At 34.5% G+C, this 19624-nt stretch overlaps 1 protein-coding gene across 1 annotated transcript; it reads left to right on the forward strand.

The window, feature by feature from the left end:
- The first annotated feature begins 2333 nt into the window (after positions 1–2333).
- LOC134250692 (uncharacterized) lies at positions 2334–15774 on the forward strand. The gene is made up of 7 exons (XM_062733060.1): positions 2334–2608; positions 6711–6853; positions 7108–7176; positions 7466–8126; positions 8656–8700; positions 8965–9009; positions 13559–15774. Exons 2-7 carry the CDS (start codon positions 6740–6742, stop codon positions 15772–15774), a joined length of 3150 nt encoding a protein of 1049 aa, XP_062589044.1. The 5' UTR covers positions 2334–2608; positions 6711–6739.
- Positions 15775–19624: the final 3850 nt, after the last annotated feature.

Genomic DNA, 19624 nt, shown 5'->3' on the forward strand with positions numbered 1-19624 from the left:
CTTACTTACTTGCTTATGCCTGCTATCCCTTATGGGGCATAGGCCGCCAACAAGATTCCGCCAGGCCCCTCTATCCTGGGCAATATTTTCTATCTCCTTCCAGTTCTTCCCCAGTCTCTTGACATCTGCCTCTAAGTCTCTCCGCCAGGTGTTCTTTGGCCTCCCTCTCTTACGTTTTCCTTGGGGGTTCCAGGATAGGGCTTGCCTTGTGATGTTCTTATGTGGCTTGCGTAGAGTATGCCCTATCCACCTCCTTCTTCTCTGTATTATTTCAGTTTCTATTGGGGCTTGGTTGGTTCTTTGCCACAGATTGATGTTACTTATTTTGTCGGGCCATCTAATCTGGAGGATGCATCTCAGACAAGAGTTGACAAATGTCTGGATCCTGTTTATTGTGGCAACAGTCATCCTCCATGTCTCGGAACCATATAGAAGCACGGCCTTGACGTTGGTGTTAAAAATCCTAACTTTAGTCTGTGTTGTTATTCCCTTGGACTTCCAGATATTTCCAAGTTGCAGGAATGCTACTCTTGCCTTTCCTATTCTTGCCTTTATATCATCTTCTGTTCCTCCTTGTTGGTCCACTACACTGCCAAGGTACGTGAAATGTTCAACTTCCTCTATGTCCTGACCTTCTATATTTAATGGAGCATGTGATGATGTGTTTGCTCTTAGGATCTTTGTTTTTGTGATGTTGATGTTGAGTCCTATCTGTGCTGATGTTTCTGCCACTGTTGTTATTTTCTCCTGCATTTGTGCCTGAGTATGTGATAGGAGTGCCAGGTCATCCGCAAAGTCGAGGTCATCTAGCTTTGACCATGGTGTCCACTGTAATCCATTTCTTCTATTGTCTGTGGATGATTTCATTATCCAGTCTATTGCAAGAAGAAACAGAAAGGGTGACAAAAGGCATCCCTGACGAACTCCTGTTTTTACTTCAAATGGTTCTGTCAGTTGTCCTCCATGTATGACCCTGCATGTCAGGTGTTCATATGAGTTGCGAATGATATTCACCAGTTTACAAGGGACTCCATAATGTCGCAGAAGTTTCCATATTGTCTCCCTAGGTTGATTACCGTGCATAATAAATCCCTAGCTATATTTTTTTTAATAAACTAATACGACGGTCATAAGTGAACAAGAACATAAGTGGATAAGAAATATGTGAACAATGTCCAATTTTTATTTTTGTAAAATTTATTTTAAAATATTTTTATATGTAAAACTGTTCATTTTATCCATGTGAAACTATAGTACGAGGGGCACTTCAAAAGCTCTGAGAACTATTTTATAAAAAGCTAAACGTTTCACGGAAATTTTTGAGTTTGATATCATTGGAAAGATTAGAAAAATATACACATATTGTGAAGTCACTTTAAAAATTTATGACGTAATAATTCCGAAAATGACGTCAGAATATAGAATGTTAAGCATACTGAAAAGTCGCGTTTTTTATATTCATATGAGACGATAGTAAAAATGCTGCAAAGGGCTAATTTGAAAAGAAATATTTCAAAGAAAAGTTTAATTTTAATTTGCACAGAGGTATAGTAAGACTATGGTGTTGTTTATCAGCAATTTTCTCATCATATGAAATTCCTCTCGTAACTATCACTAAATCAAGCTTTATTTTATTTTGATATCACAACCACACCGGTGAAGATGGACGTATGTTATACAGAGCTTGGTAGCGAGAATAATAACGTAATACTTCGTCTAATGCAGGGATATAAGATACGAAATAAGTTTACAATTATAGTTGTATAATTCAGTGCAGTATACAAACAACACAGATGTTGCAGGAATGCTACTCTTGCCTTTCCTATTCTTGCCTTTATATCATACCACACAGATAAATTTATGCTGAATAAGTTATTAAAGAAAGATATTGTCATACAGAAAAAAAAGTTTTTTGAGGAAAGTCTTTTTCTTAGCTTTATGGTGACATGAACAAAGTTTTTATCTACATGTATCTTTTTAGCTAAATCTACAGGTTGTAATAAATAAATATTTTTGTTAGGTAAATCTAAAAATAAAAAGTGGTCAAAGCTCGATAAATTAAGGATTAAGCTTTTAAACATAATATAAACAACCGCTTCTTTAACAAAGGGAACTCGGAAATTATTTTTGTATCTTCAAAATCTTGTGATGGGTCATCCACGAAGCTATACCTGTTAATGAAGACGTTATATATCTAGCTAGCTAGCCTTAAAGCTTGTAATTTTAATTTTTGTAAGGTTATTTGTTTTTTTTAATAAGGCAATTGTCAAACTCATACAAAAAAGTTTTATACCTCTCCATGAACATTCGACTTTAAAAACGGAAGTTTGCGTCATTGTGCGAGCTGTAACTTCCTGTCAATCGCTGTTGACAACACAGCCGAGTTGTATTATTTACGATCGCGAATTTCTTCGGAAAAATTGTTTCACAAATGTTTAAGAACTGTTTTGTGTTCCAATGGTTTCAGAGAATTTTCTACTCCATTTGATTACAAGGATTATTGTATGGTAATAACTTGATTTTGACGTTTGTTTATCAGTCGTATTCTACTTCCTCAACATCTAGTCATATATATAAAAAAGAGTTGTGCGTAAAGGTCAGGATAGAGGTAAGACTTTGTTTCATCATTTCAAAAAAATGAAGATAAGGAAATCATCATAATTTTGTTAATGCATATCTATAGAATTTTGATGAATTGTTTCATGTGTAAATTGGATGTCAGGTAATTTAATTTCAAAATGAACATACTTTGTTGCAAAAGATTTCTTGTCTTTAAGTAGCAAATGTATACATGGTATAACATAACATCAAAAAACGTCATATATTTTCGAAAAATATATTCTCCCCATACAGAAAAAATAGATTTCTTAAAATCATAAATTAGTACTATTGAATAATATCCAAAAAATGTATCAAGCATTTTTTTGTGCAGAGGGATTATAGAAAGAAAATGTATTTAAGATGAGAAAATTTAGAATACCCCTTATTTATTTAATTTTAACGAAAGCATCTGAAAAGTTTTCGTTTATATGTTGAGATATGGCTGAAAAAATCATGAATGCTGTTTTGGGGGGCTGCAAAATTAAATTCAATGGGGAAAATATAATTATTTTTAATCGTATCAAACATTGCTCTCAATAAAGCCACTGACAAGAGATGTTTTAGATAAGATGCGAGTTTGCATTGGACGTGTACATCATATTTACTGTGAAGTCTGGGATAGACAAGCAACCCAGACATTTAAAAAAGATAATTTTTGATCAATATTAAGGCCCTGTCACACCAACTGCGTTCACACGAAGTCATTACGGCGTTGTTAAATTTTTAAAATCGCCGTGTAATCGCAGGGAAATTGTACAAATTTCTGTAAATATTTCACAATATGAAGATGTCACGGCGTCCTTGCGGCGACGGACCCGATTCTACGGCGATCTAACGGCGTTCTACTGCGTTCCCACGGAGATCTCTCGGCGATTGACTGCGCTTCCGCGGAGTTTTCACGGCGCGTTAGGAGTTTTCAACCTCGTGTTCACGGCGTTCTCACTGCGCTTGACTGCGTTCTCAACACGTTCACAATGCGCTCTATACTCATTGATATATATTCAGAAGGAATGTAACACATTTTTGTTTAAAGATTCAAGTTACACGATGAAAAGACTTCAAATCATGCCAAAAAATATTAATACTAGTAATCAAAAATGTTCTATATTTAAATAATTTAGTACTAAATTATTAATAGTTTTATGAATAAACTTCTTTTTTCAATTTCATCGGTTGAGTTGTGTTGATAGATTTTCTTTATTTTATTTTTAATGTAAAAAAAAAAATAAACACACCGAAAAGTTTTCTACAAATTTTTATATTGAAACAACAGAACAAGATCTTGTGTAATTTTCTCTTCCATTTTTTTTTTCACATAAATGCTCCTAGTGTAATAAATACGTTTGACGTCGCGCACGATGTTGGTGTTAAAAGGTAAAAAATTACTATTGCGGCGGCCTTTGCCCTATTTTCATAATTTTAAACAATTCACCATATGAAAACTATATATCATTCGGTTGGTAATTGTAATTTTGACGTTACCGAAAATGACACCAACACCGTGCGCAACGTCTTTAAAATATAGCTAATCAAATATGATCCCATTGCTCTGGTTTTGTGAGCCGGCTGACAACGCCGTGAAAGCGCATTATGATCGCCAAAGGATGCTGTAGAAACGCCGTGGGAGCGCAATGACCGCAGTGACAACTCCGTGCTGTCGCCGTGTAATCGCAACCGAAAAAATCACAAGACGATAAATCTCATTAGAAGCGCCGTAAAAACGCTATAGAAACGTAGTGACATCTCCAAGGACTCCGCGACATCTCCGTGAGGTCTCCGTGGAAGCGCAGTCTAGTATCACAGCGTTCATGCCGCGATCATGTGCGACTTCACGGCGTTTATACGGAGCTCCCATTACGTTGTTGGAGATCTCACCGCGCTGCTACGGCGAGCATACTACGTTTCTTCTGCGTTCTTATCAGACGGCGATCACACGGCGCGTACTTTGTGCATGCTCAAAGTGATCGCCGTCCCCCGGCGTTCTTGGAGACCCTACGCGACCCTACGGCGTTCAGTGGAGATCTCGCCGCGTTGTCACGGCGCTGTAGGAGACTCTACTGCGATCACCTCGGCGTTTTGCATTTTTTGAGGACGCCGTGCAGTCGCCGTGAAGACGCAGCCCCGGTGTGACAGGGGTTTTATGTAGATCTACACGTGTCAAATACACGGAGAAAAATTAAATAAAACCCATTAAAGGCGTGCGTCTTTTTTTCAAAATAGAATGTGCCCCTGATTAATGAAACTATGCTTAAAATTTATTTTGATTAATTTTAAATGTTTAAGTGCTTTAAAATAATGGAAACGGTAGATGGCAAAAATAACAGATAAAAAGATATTTCATATTATGATGAAACCCCTGAAGGACTTTTCATAATAAAAATGTAATGCTTTGTCTGTTTTTGAATTGGACTCGAAAAATAATACTTAAATTTATTGAACGTATGTTAAACTAATTCTTATCTCTAAGTCATTTTATTTTGATATCACATGCACGTTAAAGTAAAAAGAACAAATCAATTCATACGGGAAGATATCTATTAAAATATTTAGAAAATAAGTAACAAAAAATGAGACATTTCCTTTGTTTCATTCTTCATAATCTTATCAAAATTCGTTACTTACGAAGCATAAATATGTACCTAGAAGGGAGGACTAAAGGAAAATTTAAAAAATGCATGAAAAAGTATTTCTTTTTTTTATTACAAAATAATGCTTAGAAAGGAAGCAGGAAGTGATGGCAATTTAAACTCACACTCATGTGACGGCTAACACGACCCATGAAAACTAACAGCTAGGTTTAATACCATGTGTAATAAAATTTCCTTGTTCTCTTTGATTTTACGATATATCAATAAGACGGGCATACGAAGAAAAAGGCGAACGCTGTACTTTTATTATTTTTATAAGATTTGGCAAAAAAATATTTTTAAATGTAAAACTTTATTTTGTCAATGTGTAAAGTTCTATTCCATGAAATAGACCTCATTCGATGAAATAGTTACTAAAATTTTAAAATAAATATAAAGCACATCGTAACATAAAACAATGCTAATAAATACAATGTCTCCATTACACATGCTATATAGTTCATGCCCGTAGGAAGCAATTTCAGTCTGGGGGCACAGCCATATATATTAAGTTGGGTGGAATACCATAAACGATCTAAAGATCCCTGACCAGAAAGAAAAAAAAATCATCATTAGGCCTTTTATTGAAGGACAACAACCATAGAATAGCTATATTGTCTACAGTATATTCTTTATAATTATTTGGGCCACGCCAAAGTCTGAATTGGGGTTTTTTCGGGTACAATACAAGCTAACATTATCTGCTGCTCTTTGACGTCGTTCTACGTCGACTGTTTTCTTTTTTCAATGAAGATTACCTATCCTCTGAAATACTGAAGTAGGACCATAGTCCATAATCCCTATTTTGCAGTCTAATTGTTTCGATAATTTTGAAACAAAACATATTTGATATTTTTATTTAAATCAATTAGTTAAATTATCTGTTCTAAGTTTAGTAAGATATGACGTAACTAAAAATTTAAAGTAATGACGAAGCTCTTAGGAAAATTAAAAAAACCTCATGTACATTTCTTTTCCTTGAAAATTTATCATGTTTACTGAAAATGAAATATGGAGATAGCACACCGTAATCAATCTCATATTACAAGAGAGCAGAACATATACAGACAGTGTGTTATGATTGGAAAAATGAAAAATATGGAGACAATGCAATTGCGTAAAAAATGGCTTAAGGATATAGAACTGATCCTCAGCCAGGAAGGATAACTCCAAAAGTTAATATTTAATTTGAAATGCATCAAAATGAAGCTTGAAAATTAAATTTTTTCATGCAACAATTTTAACACTTTTGTTGTAAGATAAGACAGGTAAATCGTAATGGTTTAGGTATGATGCAGTATCATGCAATTCTGTATTTAAAAATATGAGATATTTTTTTACCCTAATGGGCCTCAAACTCTGATATTTTTTTTATAGAACCGTTTTTGGCATTTATCTAGTAAATGCTAGTAAGACAGGAAAAGCTTAAAACAAAAATTTCAGTCCTTATTGCCTTCATTCTTATTTTATCTTTTTTGTCAGAAAATTTGATTCTCCGTGCACCCGCTAAGATGTACTCTATGTGGATCCAATATTGTTTGTATGAGTTTGGACGGATGACAGTATTAGTTATAGCATTGTGTGTGTTGATCTTTTATCTACTGAAATGGACAAGAAACTCTCAGGTCAGTTTGTGTCTAATTTTACATGTCTAAACTATCAAATCACTAATTTATGCTGTTTGTTGAAATTGAAACTTTGGTTGAAGTAATGTATGAGAAGATAGGAGATAAATAAGATATACACTGTTTTCTACGAATGTATTATATAAATCTATCTCAGAAAAATTGGTTCATGAAATTCATGCATATTTACTTATCCATATTTTACATGTTATACACTATAGGTTTTCAAATAAATCAATAATTCCTTTTTAAAGCATGGTAATCTGTGGTTCAAAGCAGTAGCGATTAGACTAAAAGCCAAACTCAACAAAAGGTTTGCGTCAGTAAGTAAACCTTCACGGGTCATATATAAATGATTGAAATTCCAAAGAAAATCAAGAATAGAAAAAAAGATACGATAAAAGAAGATAAAAAAGTGTGTAGCAACACATTGTCTTAAAACAGAAATAAAATCCAGGTTTTAGGATCATTTTTGTGCTTTCACTATTAAAGAAGATATTATTATTCGAAAAAATATATGTTCAAATTTTGTTTTAAATTGACATTCATAATTAAATAAAGGAGGGATGGTAAAATATATAAGAATGATTTTTATGATTATTCATTTTACAGTTCTTTCAAATGATGAGAAATGTCAATTCCAAAACATCGCCACATAGATACAAGTCTACTCCAGAAACAACAAACCTTGCTCGGGTAGCGAGACTAATCCTTGGTCCATGCACAGATCTGCTGCGTGATATTCTCAAAAGAAAACATCCACCTTCCAATTTATCAAAAACTGTCAAAACTTGGGTTGATGATCTGAAAAGGAACAAAATAAAGAATCCATTGAATAAACAACAAATTGCTCTCATCTTTCCCCTTCCAACGAAAAATTATGGCGGGGATTATTCAGATTTTGACATTAGTTTGTTGTACATTCTTCTACGAAACGTGTGTAAAATAATTCCACACAATAAGGGATGGGGAGAAGAACCCGATCCTACGGACAATAGTGTATCTGCCAACATAGAAAGAATCAGACTGACAAGAAACAAGTACTATGGACATGCAGGAGATTTCTCTCTCACACAATCTAACTTTTTAAGGGAATGGCAAAACATTTACAATATCACTGTTGAGTTAGAACAACATATTGGAACTTTGACTGTTTACCAAGATGCTGTGAACGATATAAGAACATGTTCCATGGATCCAGAAATAGAGGCCAAATACATTGATAAACTTTTACTTATCGATGAATTGTGTGAAACGGTTAAAAGTCACACAGGTGAGTTTACTTTTAGGTAATTTGAAACACCCAGGTAACCAATATTCATTTTCTTGCCTCTTCGTCCTTCGATCGTAGACATAAACTTGTGTTATTTTTTTGTTTTCTGTGTCAGTGATGTAGGCCTGCTCATATATTCCTCAAGATCATGTGCAGCATATCTTATTTATTGACTATTTCTTTAATGTAAATAATATGTATACCACCAGATGCACCCAGATAAAAACTGTATATCTTATCAAGATGTGAACAAAATATCAAACAAAGAAATCCTTGTCTTTCAATGAAACGAGTACAAAGAAGTCCAAACAAACTTTTGGCTGATTTTTCCCGAGATATTTATTTTATCGTTAGAATTTGATCCTTTAATAGTTGGAACTCTCCGTTTCACAAAATAATCTAATAAATAAAAGCCCCATTATCCTCAAATTTAATTAGATAATGACATTAAGATTGGAGTAATAAGATCCCTTTGATAAGGAAGTGCATAATTGACCATTTAAAAACTAATTTTCCTGATATCTTCTAGACGAAATTAAGAAACTACAGCAAGATATCCTTCCAAATGTTAAGGGTACGTACAAATCTTTATACATGATCATAGATTTAACAAAGAAAAAGTAATAAGTTTATGGGTTTTCTGTTGTTTTAGATGTTTGATAATTTGAATCCGAAAAATATAAGACATCTAAGATTTTAGGTATAAATCTGTTAGCATTTACAATTTTAATATTAAATATCTAAGCATTTTGTTAATGACACCTTGCATGGTCTATTTGCAAACTGTAGTTAATAAATAATAAAAAGAAAACTAAAATAAAACGTTTTTTTTTTTCAGATGAAATTAAGAAACTACAACATGTCATTCCTCCAAATGTTAAGGGTATGTACAAATCTACAAAACATGTATGATTGTGAAATTTACTATGAACAAATTATTAGATTTGTCTTTAGGTATTCTGTTTCAAATATTTGATAAATTGATTCATGAAAAATATTCACATAAAATGTTTTATATCTAGCACTTTGATATCTGTCTCCCATTTCAACAACAGCTGGGCTCTGCTGGTCAAAACCTAAAAATATTAATCTTTTAAACATTAAATGAATTCAGTTATATGAAAGTAAGCAAAGTGAGAGATCCGTGTCAATTACGTTTTAGACTTGAAATTCCAGCTGCATAGGGATAAGTTGGTCATAATAAGAGGAATTCAAGTTTAATCAACCCAGATGGAAGCAAGTATGGCCTTCCATGAATGTAATATTATGTCTACGGCGGATGTTTACTCCTCCATGCCACCTGATCCCAGCACTGATGTTTTGGAGCTCCGTGTTTGCTATGCTCCTTTTTGTATTATTATTATGGACTTTTGATCTTGAAAATTAATCGTTATATCCATATCTTTTATTTGAATTAACAATAGATACTTAAATACATATATCGACTCAATTCACCCCTTCAACATGACACAAGAGGCCCATGGGCCTTATAGGTCACCTGAGCACCATGCAACAACTTTACAACGATTGAATTTGGTTCATGTTTTAAACTAGACATCATGGCATTCACAATTTTGAAAGAGGCACCATTCCTAATCTTAACTATACATTTAGCCTGTTTAGTTTGGTTACTTAATACCCATAGACAGAGTAGGGGAACAAAAAATCAATTTCGACTAATCAGTAATATTCAGCAATAATCAGTATAGTGCCACTACCACACATGAACCCCTGACCCTTGGTCCACACATTTCACAATTTTGGAAAAGGCATTCTTGCTTATCAAAAATATTTGATTAATACAAAGGAGAAGACTTCAATCACTTTATTCATTTTCAGTATATAAGTAGAGCCACCCCCTCCCCCTATAGTACCCCTGACGACCCAGGGGCATTGAAATTCACAATTCAGGAAGAATGGCCCTTGCTCATTAAAGCTATATAAGTAGTTCATCTGCTTTAATACCCAGCAGCAGAGAAGAAGATTTTCTAATAATTTCTGCATTTTCTCTATATAACCAATAGAGCCCCGCCCTATCAACAGAACCCCTGACCCTGATGTCATAAAATTCACAAAGGCATTCTTCTTCATCATAACTATGCACTTAGTTAGTTTATTTAATACTCAGGAGCAGAAAAGAAAATTTTCATAGAATTAATGTATTTTCACTATATAATCAATAGAGCCCTCCGTAACACCAGAACCTCTAACCCAGGGGCCATAAAAATCACAATTTTGGAAGAAGCATTCTTGCTCATCATAACTATATACTTAGTAAATTCGTTGAATACCCAGCAGCAGAGAATAAGATTTTGAAACAATTTCTGCATTTTCTCAATATAATCAATAGAGCCCTGCCCTAACACCAGAACCCTATGACACCGGAGTCATAAAATTCACAATTTTGGAAGAAGCATTTTTGTTCATCATAACGATAATATCTGCATTTTCTCTATATAATCAATAGAGCCCCGCAGTAACATGAGAACCCCTGACCCTTGGGCCATAAAATTCGCAATTTTGGAATAAGCATTCTTGCTCATCATAACTATGTCCTTAGTTAGTTTATTTAATACACAGGAGCAGAGAAGAAGATTTTAAAATAAATAATGTATTTTCACTATATAATTAATAGAGCCCCACCCTAACACCAGATCCTCTGACTCTGGGGACATAAAATTCACAATTTTGGTAGAGGCACTCTTGCTCATCATAATATGTCCTTAGTTAGTTTATTTAATACCCAGGAACAGAGAAGATTTTAAAAGAAATAATGCATTTTCATTATATAAACAATAGAGACCCATCCTAGCACTAGAATCCCTGACCCTGGGGATATGAATTTCACAATTTTGGTAGAGGACTTAATGGACATTACATTCATACTAACAGTTTGACTGCTTGATGTCCAGGAGCAAAGAAGAAATTTTTAAAGATTGCACTAATTTAGTGGTTTTTCTCCCACCCCTTAGGCCCCAGGGGGGCAGGGTCCATGAAATTCACAATTTTTGTTTCCCTCTACCCATACATGCTTTGTGTAAAATTTGATGGAAATTGGTTAAGTGGTTGCAGAGAAGAAGCTGAAAATGTTCAAATGTTAACATACAACGACGGACGAAAACGGATAACAATAGGTCACCTGAGTTTACTCAGGTGACCTAATAAAATACACCACAGAATCTGATAAATCTGACACATCTGTTTTATATTAATTTGTTTAAATATTAGCCTTCTTGAAAATTCGTACACTGGATTATCTTGGCCTTAATTGTACTTGTGTCGGAATGATATTGAAACAACTGAACAAAGCTTTCTTATCAAAATTTAAATTGGGAAATGGATTACTGCAGTATCTAGATGGAACATGACTATTTTTATATGCAATCAATTTCATGTAATTAGCTCAACATTATTAAAAATCGAGCATAGGGGCTTTTAAAATACGTTATTACTCACTTAGAGGTTAAGAAAACAAACAGTGGTCAATCTTATATATGCATTTCACAAAAAACCATGAATTTAGAATAAGAGTTAAAAAAAATTGTATTTAAAAATTGTAAATGAAATGAATTTGAAACTAGTAAGATAAAATGATACATTTTTAATGCCGGGTACCTCAACCACAAAACATTACCTCCAAAGAGCTTCTTTCCAACTACATAAAAATGTTACATAAAATACAACAGTCATACATAATAAACAAGAAACAATTTAAAAAATACATCACATTACTAAAATATCACTATTACAACATGACACTTTACAATGACATAGTATTATATAAGACCAACAAATGAATAATATAACTTGAGCATTATATTGCAAATTTTGAGAACAACTCTCTCTCTCTCTCTCTCTCTCTCTCTCTCTCTCTCTCTCTCTCTCTCTCTCTCAAAATATTTTTTTCAATATCTAAAATATACTAGTATCTGTGTATTTCCAATAATGGGTGTATGTACTTGCAATTTGTGTAAAAGTACAAAATTTTAAAATTCCCAAATGACCATGAATGTACATTGACCTTTTCGTCTTCCTGTTTGCTTTTAATTCACTGGAATCATTTAAGTTTGCTATAATACGAGGGCTATTCATTAAATAGTGAGACTTCTTCAATAAAGTAAGAAATAACATATGATTCTTCTCTATTTTATTTACATCCCTTCAAAATAATCACCCTTTACTTCAACACATCTTTGAAGTCGTTTATCCAGCTTTGGAACGCGCCTCTTTATTCCGAAAGAGGTATACTCTTCAGACTCTGATACACAGCTGAACCCAATGCAGAACGAGAATGAAAACGCCTTCCAGATAGCATTTTTTTCAATTTAGGGAATAAGAAAAAGTCACATGGGGATAAATCTTGTGAATAAGGGGGTGATCAAGTTGCTGAATTCCATTTTCCAACAAGAAATCTTGCGTGTACTTTGCAGTGTGTGCTGGGGCATTATCATGCAAAAGCTTGATCCCCCTCATTCCCGACCTTGGCCTTCTGTTTTTGTAGTGTTTTTGTACCTCAGACAGTATCTTTTTCACGTAAACAACTTTAGTTACACTTTTGCCCTTTTTAATTGGAATCTGAGCGACAATCCCGTTAGAATTGAAAAAGATTGCATATAAAACCTTCCTTGCTGTTTTGCCGCGTTTAGCAATGGTAGGTCGTTTACTTTGTTTAAGGAGCCATATTTTGTTTCCGAGCTTTCTCTCAGGTTCATAAAAATGTAGCCAAGTTTCATCCCCCGTGACAATTTCATGTAGACGTCTTTTATCACATTTCCCATAAATTTTCAAAAGTTTTCGTGAAATTTGCAATCGCTTTCTTTTTTGTTCGTCATTTAAAATGTGTGGAATCCACTTTGCAGATACTTTCCTGACTCCTAAATGTTGTTTTAAAATTTTAAAAATGCTACCCGGCCGATGAAATGTTCAGCTTCTTGTCAATCTGGTTCACAGTCACTCTGCCGTCTCTGTCGATGATATTTTTCACTGCTGCAACTGATTTCTCATTGATAATTGATCTTGGCCTTCCTGACTGTTTGATATTTTCAACTGAATCCCTACCACGTTTGAAATGCTTTATCCATCGATAAACAGTTTTGATGGACACAACAGAGTTTCCATATAATGACACGAGTTCTTTTAAAATTTCTTTTCCCTTGATTTTCATTAGAAAACGATATTTGATATACGACCTGATGTTCAAAATGTCTTTTCGGGACTTTCCTTCTGTCTTCATGTTTACAGTGTCCACAGGGTGGGTCGGAAAAAGATGCTCTCTTCGAAAACCGCTTTATAAATAGGTTGTGACTACGTTTCAGATAAGAAGTATGGAAGACAATAAACATTTTAAAGGAGGTTCCATTTCTATTAAGTGTAAAATTTAAAAGGAATATATGTAGTGTCACTATTTAATGAATAGCCCTCGTATATTTTAGATTTTCCTGAAAGACAATTAATACAATGGAGAGAAGAAGATGAGGTTTACAGTGAAACTCACACTTTCCCGGATATGCTGAACAAAGTCCGGACACAACCTTATATGACATTTGTTGGAGACCCAGGGTCTGGAAAATCAGCAACGATTCATCACATAGCCCTGATTCTAGAGAAGGAAGGTTACGAGGCTGTGCCAATTATAGACATCAGTGAGATTTACCGTTATTGTGACCCTCATAATCCCCAGGTTTTTGTCATCGATGATGTGGTAGGTGTGTTCGGTCTGCAAACACAAAAGTTAGAGACTTTAGTTGACTATGAAAAAATTATTTCAGATCCGTCCAGACATACAAAGGTACTGATGTCATGCAGGGAAGCAGTGTTAAATGAATGTTACGAATCCTTTTTCAAAAATGAGGAAAACGTAATCAAAATGTGTAGTCCAGAAAATTCATTGAATGATGAAGACAAAAAAGCCATTTTTCAGAGGCACGGCTTGGATAAAGATTTATTGTCCCCTACATTACTGAGAGAAGCATCGGCGATGTTTCCTCTATTATGTAAACTCATATCAAAAGAGGCGAGTTTTAGGAACAACATTGAAAGGTTCTTAACTTGTCCAACTGCATGCATTTTAAAGGAGTTTGACAAAATGCGGGAACGGAATAGATTACATTATGCTACATTAGTCTTATGCCTGTTAAATAACAATAAATTATCAAAGGAAATATTAAACGACACAGAAAATAAGGTTTTCTACGAAATGAAACAAAAAGCATTAGAAAATTGTGAAGTTGAGAGTTACACGGATCCATTTAAATTTGTTAAAGCATTGTCAGTAATGGAGGGGACATGCACAAAACTCTGTGGTTCTGAATATACCTTTATTCATGACTCCATGTTTGAAATCATTGCTTATCATTTTGGTTCTAAATTCCCAGATCTCATATTTCAATTTATGAGTAGTAGTTACATTGCTAACTATGTAAAGCTTCAAAAATATGAAATGCTTAAATTAGAGAGTGAACTAAAGCAAGCAAGTGAAAAAGTTGCAATCAAAAGTGAGGTTAAAAATGAAAAAAACATTGCTTGTGAAAGTTCACAAAAAGGAGAGAAAGAGGCTTTAAGTGCTGAAAACTGTGATAGAATGGAGTCATTTGATCTCTGTATAAGGATAGGTGAGGATCAGTACTCTTTGTTAGCAGTGCGTTTGTATAGAGATATAGAAAATATGGAGCTGTATGATGTTTTTATGAATAATGTTTTGAAACAGACTAAGGTATGTCAGGCTTTTATTGATGTGTTAGAGAGAAAGTCTTACACAGAGTTGAAGTCTTTATTTTTGTCAGAACAGAAAGACGTGTCTAAAGTAATGAGTAAAGGAAAACGTGTGAGAAAGGAGATTGGGGAGAGGGATAAGAGGAGCAGAGAGAGGCACAGACAGGAGGTGTTGGTGAATGGTATAGGAATAACATACAGTGTGAGGGTTATTAGTTGGGTAGTTTACTACGGACACAGTCAGATTATGCAATATATTTTAGAGCAAACTGATTTGCACAAAGAAACGCAGTCTGAATTTTTTTGGAATTTTTTTCATCTGGATTTCACTCAAACAACAAAACAAGATAAAAAGAATATTGCAGCAAATTATCAAATAGAAAATCCATGGTCATTCAGAGACCCGGACATTAATGGATCCATATCTGAACACAAACGTTTACTTTTGCTGAGTTGTTACAATGGAGATTTAGAAACTGTGAAAATATTTACTAGATATTTCAAAAGAGAAACAATTTATATGACTTATCCAAATTTAGACATTAAATATGTATTAGGAAACAAAACACTTTCAGCCGCTTGTGAGGAGGGACATCCGAGTGTAGTGAAGGAGCTGTTAGAGGCAAGGGCTGATGTTAATAAAAAAGATATGTATCATACACCTCTGACAGCTGCATGTGTGGGTGGACATCTGGGTGTAGTGAAGGAGCTGTTAGCGGCAGGGGTTGATGCCAATCAAAATGATAAGTATGATACACCTCTGACAATTGCTTGCGAGGGTGGACATCTGAGTGTTGTGAAGGAGTTGCTCGGGGCAAGGGCTACTGTCAACCCATATGGTGTTTATAAATTACCGCTGATAGTAGCTTGTGATGGTGGATTTATAAATATAGTGAAGGAGTTGTTAGAGGCAGGGGCTGATGTAAACGCAATTTGAGAGTTTCTATGATATACCACTGAGAGCCGCTGCTGAGGGTGGATATATAAGTATAGTGAAGAAATTGCTCGGGCAGGGGCTAATGTAAATCAACAAGATTACGATGGGTTGTGTAGCCACTAAACGGTGCATGTAGGGGAGGACATCTTGATATAGTAAAAGAGCTGATATTGGCAGGGGCTGATGTTAATCCAGAAATTAAATTTGATACACCATTGACAGCTGCATGTAAGGGTGGACATCTGAATATAGTGAAGAGAGCTGGTAGAGGCAGGTGTTGATGTCAATCTACTAGCTGATGATTGTACGCCACTTACGGCTGCATGTAAGGGTGGACATATAATATAGTGAAGAGAGCTGGTAGAGGCAGGTGTTGATGTCAATCTACTAGATGAGGATTGTACACCACTGACGGCTGCATGTAAGGGTGGACATCTTAATATAGTGAGAGAGCTGCTAGTGGCAGGGGCTGATGTTAACCTAGAAGGTAAGTCTGATACACCATTGACAACTGAATGCAAGGGTGGGCATCTAAATATAGTAAGGGAGTTGCTAGAGGCAAAGGCTGATGTTAATCTACAAGTTGTGTATCATACACCACTTACAGCTGCATGTAAGGGTGGACATACAGACTTAGTGAAGGAACTCTTAGAGGCAGGTGCTGATGTCAATCCACGCGGTAAAATAGATTCACCTTTAACAGTTGCAGTTAAAGTTGAAAATATGATTATATTTAAGAAGCTGCTTAGTGTAGGGGCTGATGTTAATCCACAAGACAAATTTTATACACCTTTGATAGCAGCATGTGAAGGAAAGCATGAGAGTTTTGTGAAGGAGTTGTTAGATGCAGGGGCTGATGTTAATCTACAAAGTATAAAAGAAACACCACTTATAACAGCCTGTTATGGTGGGCATTTGAAAATTGTGATGGAGTTGTTAAAGGCAGGAGCTAATGTTAATCTACAAATTAAATCTTATACAGCACTGATAGCAGCATTTTGGGGTGAACATATGAGTGTAGTGAAAGAGCTTCTAAAAGCTGGGGCTAATGTCAATTTTCTACAAACCAATGATAATGTATTCAGGAAGACTCATATGTTCATCCCCTAAATCTTATTCAACTCTGACATTAGCATGTAAATATGGATATTTGAGATAGTGAAAAAGTTGCTTAAGGCAGGAGCTGAAGTTAATCCTCGGGATGAATATTTCACACCACTAATAGCAGCAATTTGGAAAGGAGATATGAGTATTATGAAGGAATTGCTAAGTGAGGAGCTGATGAACCTACAAGGAGAGTGTGAAACACCAATGATAAATGTACACAGTGAAATAGAAAGAGCCTTTAACAGGGCAGCAATTAAAGGAAAGTATGATACAATATATCCGCATGTCATAGTATAAAGAGTGATTGAGCTGCTGAAGGCAGGGTCCAATGTTAATCACAAGAAAGCATAATACACCGCTGATAGCAGCATGTAATAGGTGGGTATATAAGCATTGTGATAGAGCTGTAAAGGCAGGGGCTGATGTTAATTCACATAGAAACACCACTGGCGAATGCAATAAAATGTAAACCCAGAGCTGAATAGCAGCTTGTTAATTACAAGGATTGTGTGGACAAAAGCATATGAGTATTGTGACAGATCTCTTAAGGCAGGGGCTAATGTTAATCTACAAGAGAAGGGAGATAACACACCGCTGATAGCAGCATGTGATGAGGGGCAAATAAGTATTGTGATAGAGCTGATAAAGGCAGGTGCTGATATAAATGCACAAGGAAAATTTTACCCCACTGACAGCAGCATGTGAGAAGGGGTATATGATAATCTCTAAAAAGCTGCTAGACGCAGGAAGTGATATTAATATGCAGGATAAGGAAGGAAACACTCCTCTTTATAAAGCTTTTGTAAACATACATAAAACTTTCATTCCTGTTATACTAAGAATGTTTTATTTTTATGGTGCAGACTCAACTATCAATAATAAAGAGGATATATCAACGGTATATATTGCATTAATTAAAAATGAAAATGGTTCTGTAAACAATTATTAAGTACAGAGAATGAAAGTCAGTCAAATAAACTGAGGTTACATTTGTTTGAGTGTTTGGTAGACATAAGACACAGTGACGTGATGACTGACAGTAAGGATGATGTGGTGGTGACACGGAGACGGGTGTGGCGTATGGAGAGGTGGGGAGATTTACATCAAATAATCAAAAAAAGTGATTGTAAGGATTTAGAGCATCTGTTACGTGTGGGTCTGGATGTCAATCAGTGGATAGAGCTGTATTATGATTATCATGATTGGTTTGATGAGAGACTGATTCATGAGGATGATGTGAGACCCCTGCTGTTTACACTGATTGATGAGTATGGTTTTGATGACAGATTAGTGGATGAAGTGAGGTTTCTCCTGGAGGCGGGGGTGGATGTCAATGTCAGGGTGAGGTACAGTGAGTGTGATTCTGTGTTAGACAGCGAGTATAATTCTGTGTTAGACAGAGAGGGGGTGTCTGTTCTAGAGAGGACACGGCGACTGGTGAGTAAGTTTCGAAAGAATGCGTTGTTAAGAGATAAAGTGTTTAATTACACAAGAGTGATCAAGGAGGTGAAGAAACATGTAAGACGATACTCTATGTAGAAAATTTACAGAACTCTTAATTAATATGAGCGTACATATTACCATAATCCTACTGTAAAAAACTGAAGGGTAATTTTTGATAGGGTTCAAATGTTTTATCAATACTATTATATGAAGTATAGAATGAACAGAAGTCTTAATTACTATGAGTGTAGATATTACAATAACCCTATTGCAAAACACTGAAGGGTAATTTTTAGGGTTTAAATGTTTTATTTAATACTCTTTAGTATAGATTGAACATTACCGTGTCTCAGTGAAAAGATTGAAATTGGGCTAAAGAAAGGACATGGAGATAATAAACAACACTAAATAATTTGTAAGGTGGATTCATGTTATTTGATATAGCTGGTAAACGTCAATGCATATTTCTCATCCTAGCGATTTAAACTCATTTTAATAATTTGAAATACATGTATTCGACTATTTAGACTGTGAATGAGAGATTTGTATCATTGTATTTCAATGTATATAAATGTTTATAAGACTAAATGTAGTTTGTATATTGTTCAATGTATATGTATGCATTGTTTTACAAATTAAGGGATTTTTAATCAATATTTTTTATCAATATTGAACAAATTGTGCAATTTTACTTGCCACTGTAAATTATTTTCTTGTCAATTGTTTTTTGTATTATTAATAATCCCAATCGATATCTTTATTTACCAAAACTGATATGGTCCATGCAAGATCTCTTGATATTTGTGTCACCTTTTCCAATTTCTATCATCTAAAAAATTATTTAATTATTTCTAATTATTCATATTTGAAAATTACAATATTTTAATGTAACACTTTATTTCTGTGAACTTGTATATTATTAAAACCCTGAATTTGTTGTGTTATGTGTTTTGTTTTTGTTATCTGCATTTAAACCAGGGTTGTTCGAAAAGTTTCACTGACATTGTCTATCTTTGTTGTTTTTTTTATTTTTTTATCAAGATAATACTATAAATGTACCTTATTAATGGAGCAAACTTGCCAACATAGTCACATAAAAAAAGAAGAAGACTTCTTTATAAAAGGTATCCTTAGCGAATTTATTCTGTATTTCTATATGGTCCAATTTCTATTCATCAAAACATTTTTTTTTTTCGTTAAACATTTATTTTGCTAACAACGAAGCGCGTATCTCTTTCCCTGACAGCGCTTACTCTAAGGATTTGTTAAGATTTTTACCGATATCTTGTGTATATCGACA

The sequence above is a fragment of the Saccostrea cucullata genome, unplaced genomic scaffold, assembly GCF_032062105.1.
Source record: "Saccostrea cucullata isolate Sc308-1 unplaced genomic scaffold, CSIRO_AGI_Scuc_v1 ctg3309, whole genome shotgun sequence".
Classification (NCBI taxonomy): domain Eukaryota; kingdom Metazoa; phylum Mollusca; class Bivalvia; order Ostreida; family Ostreidae; genus Saccostrea; species Saccostrea cuccullata.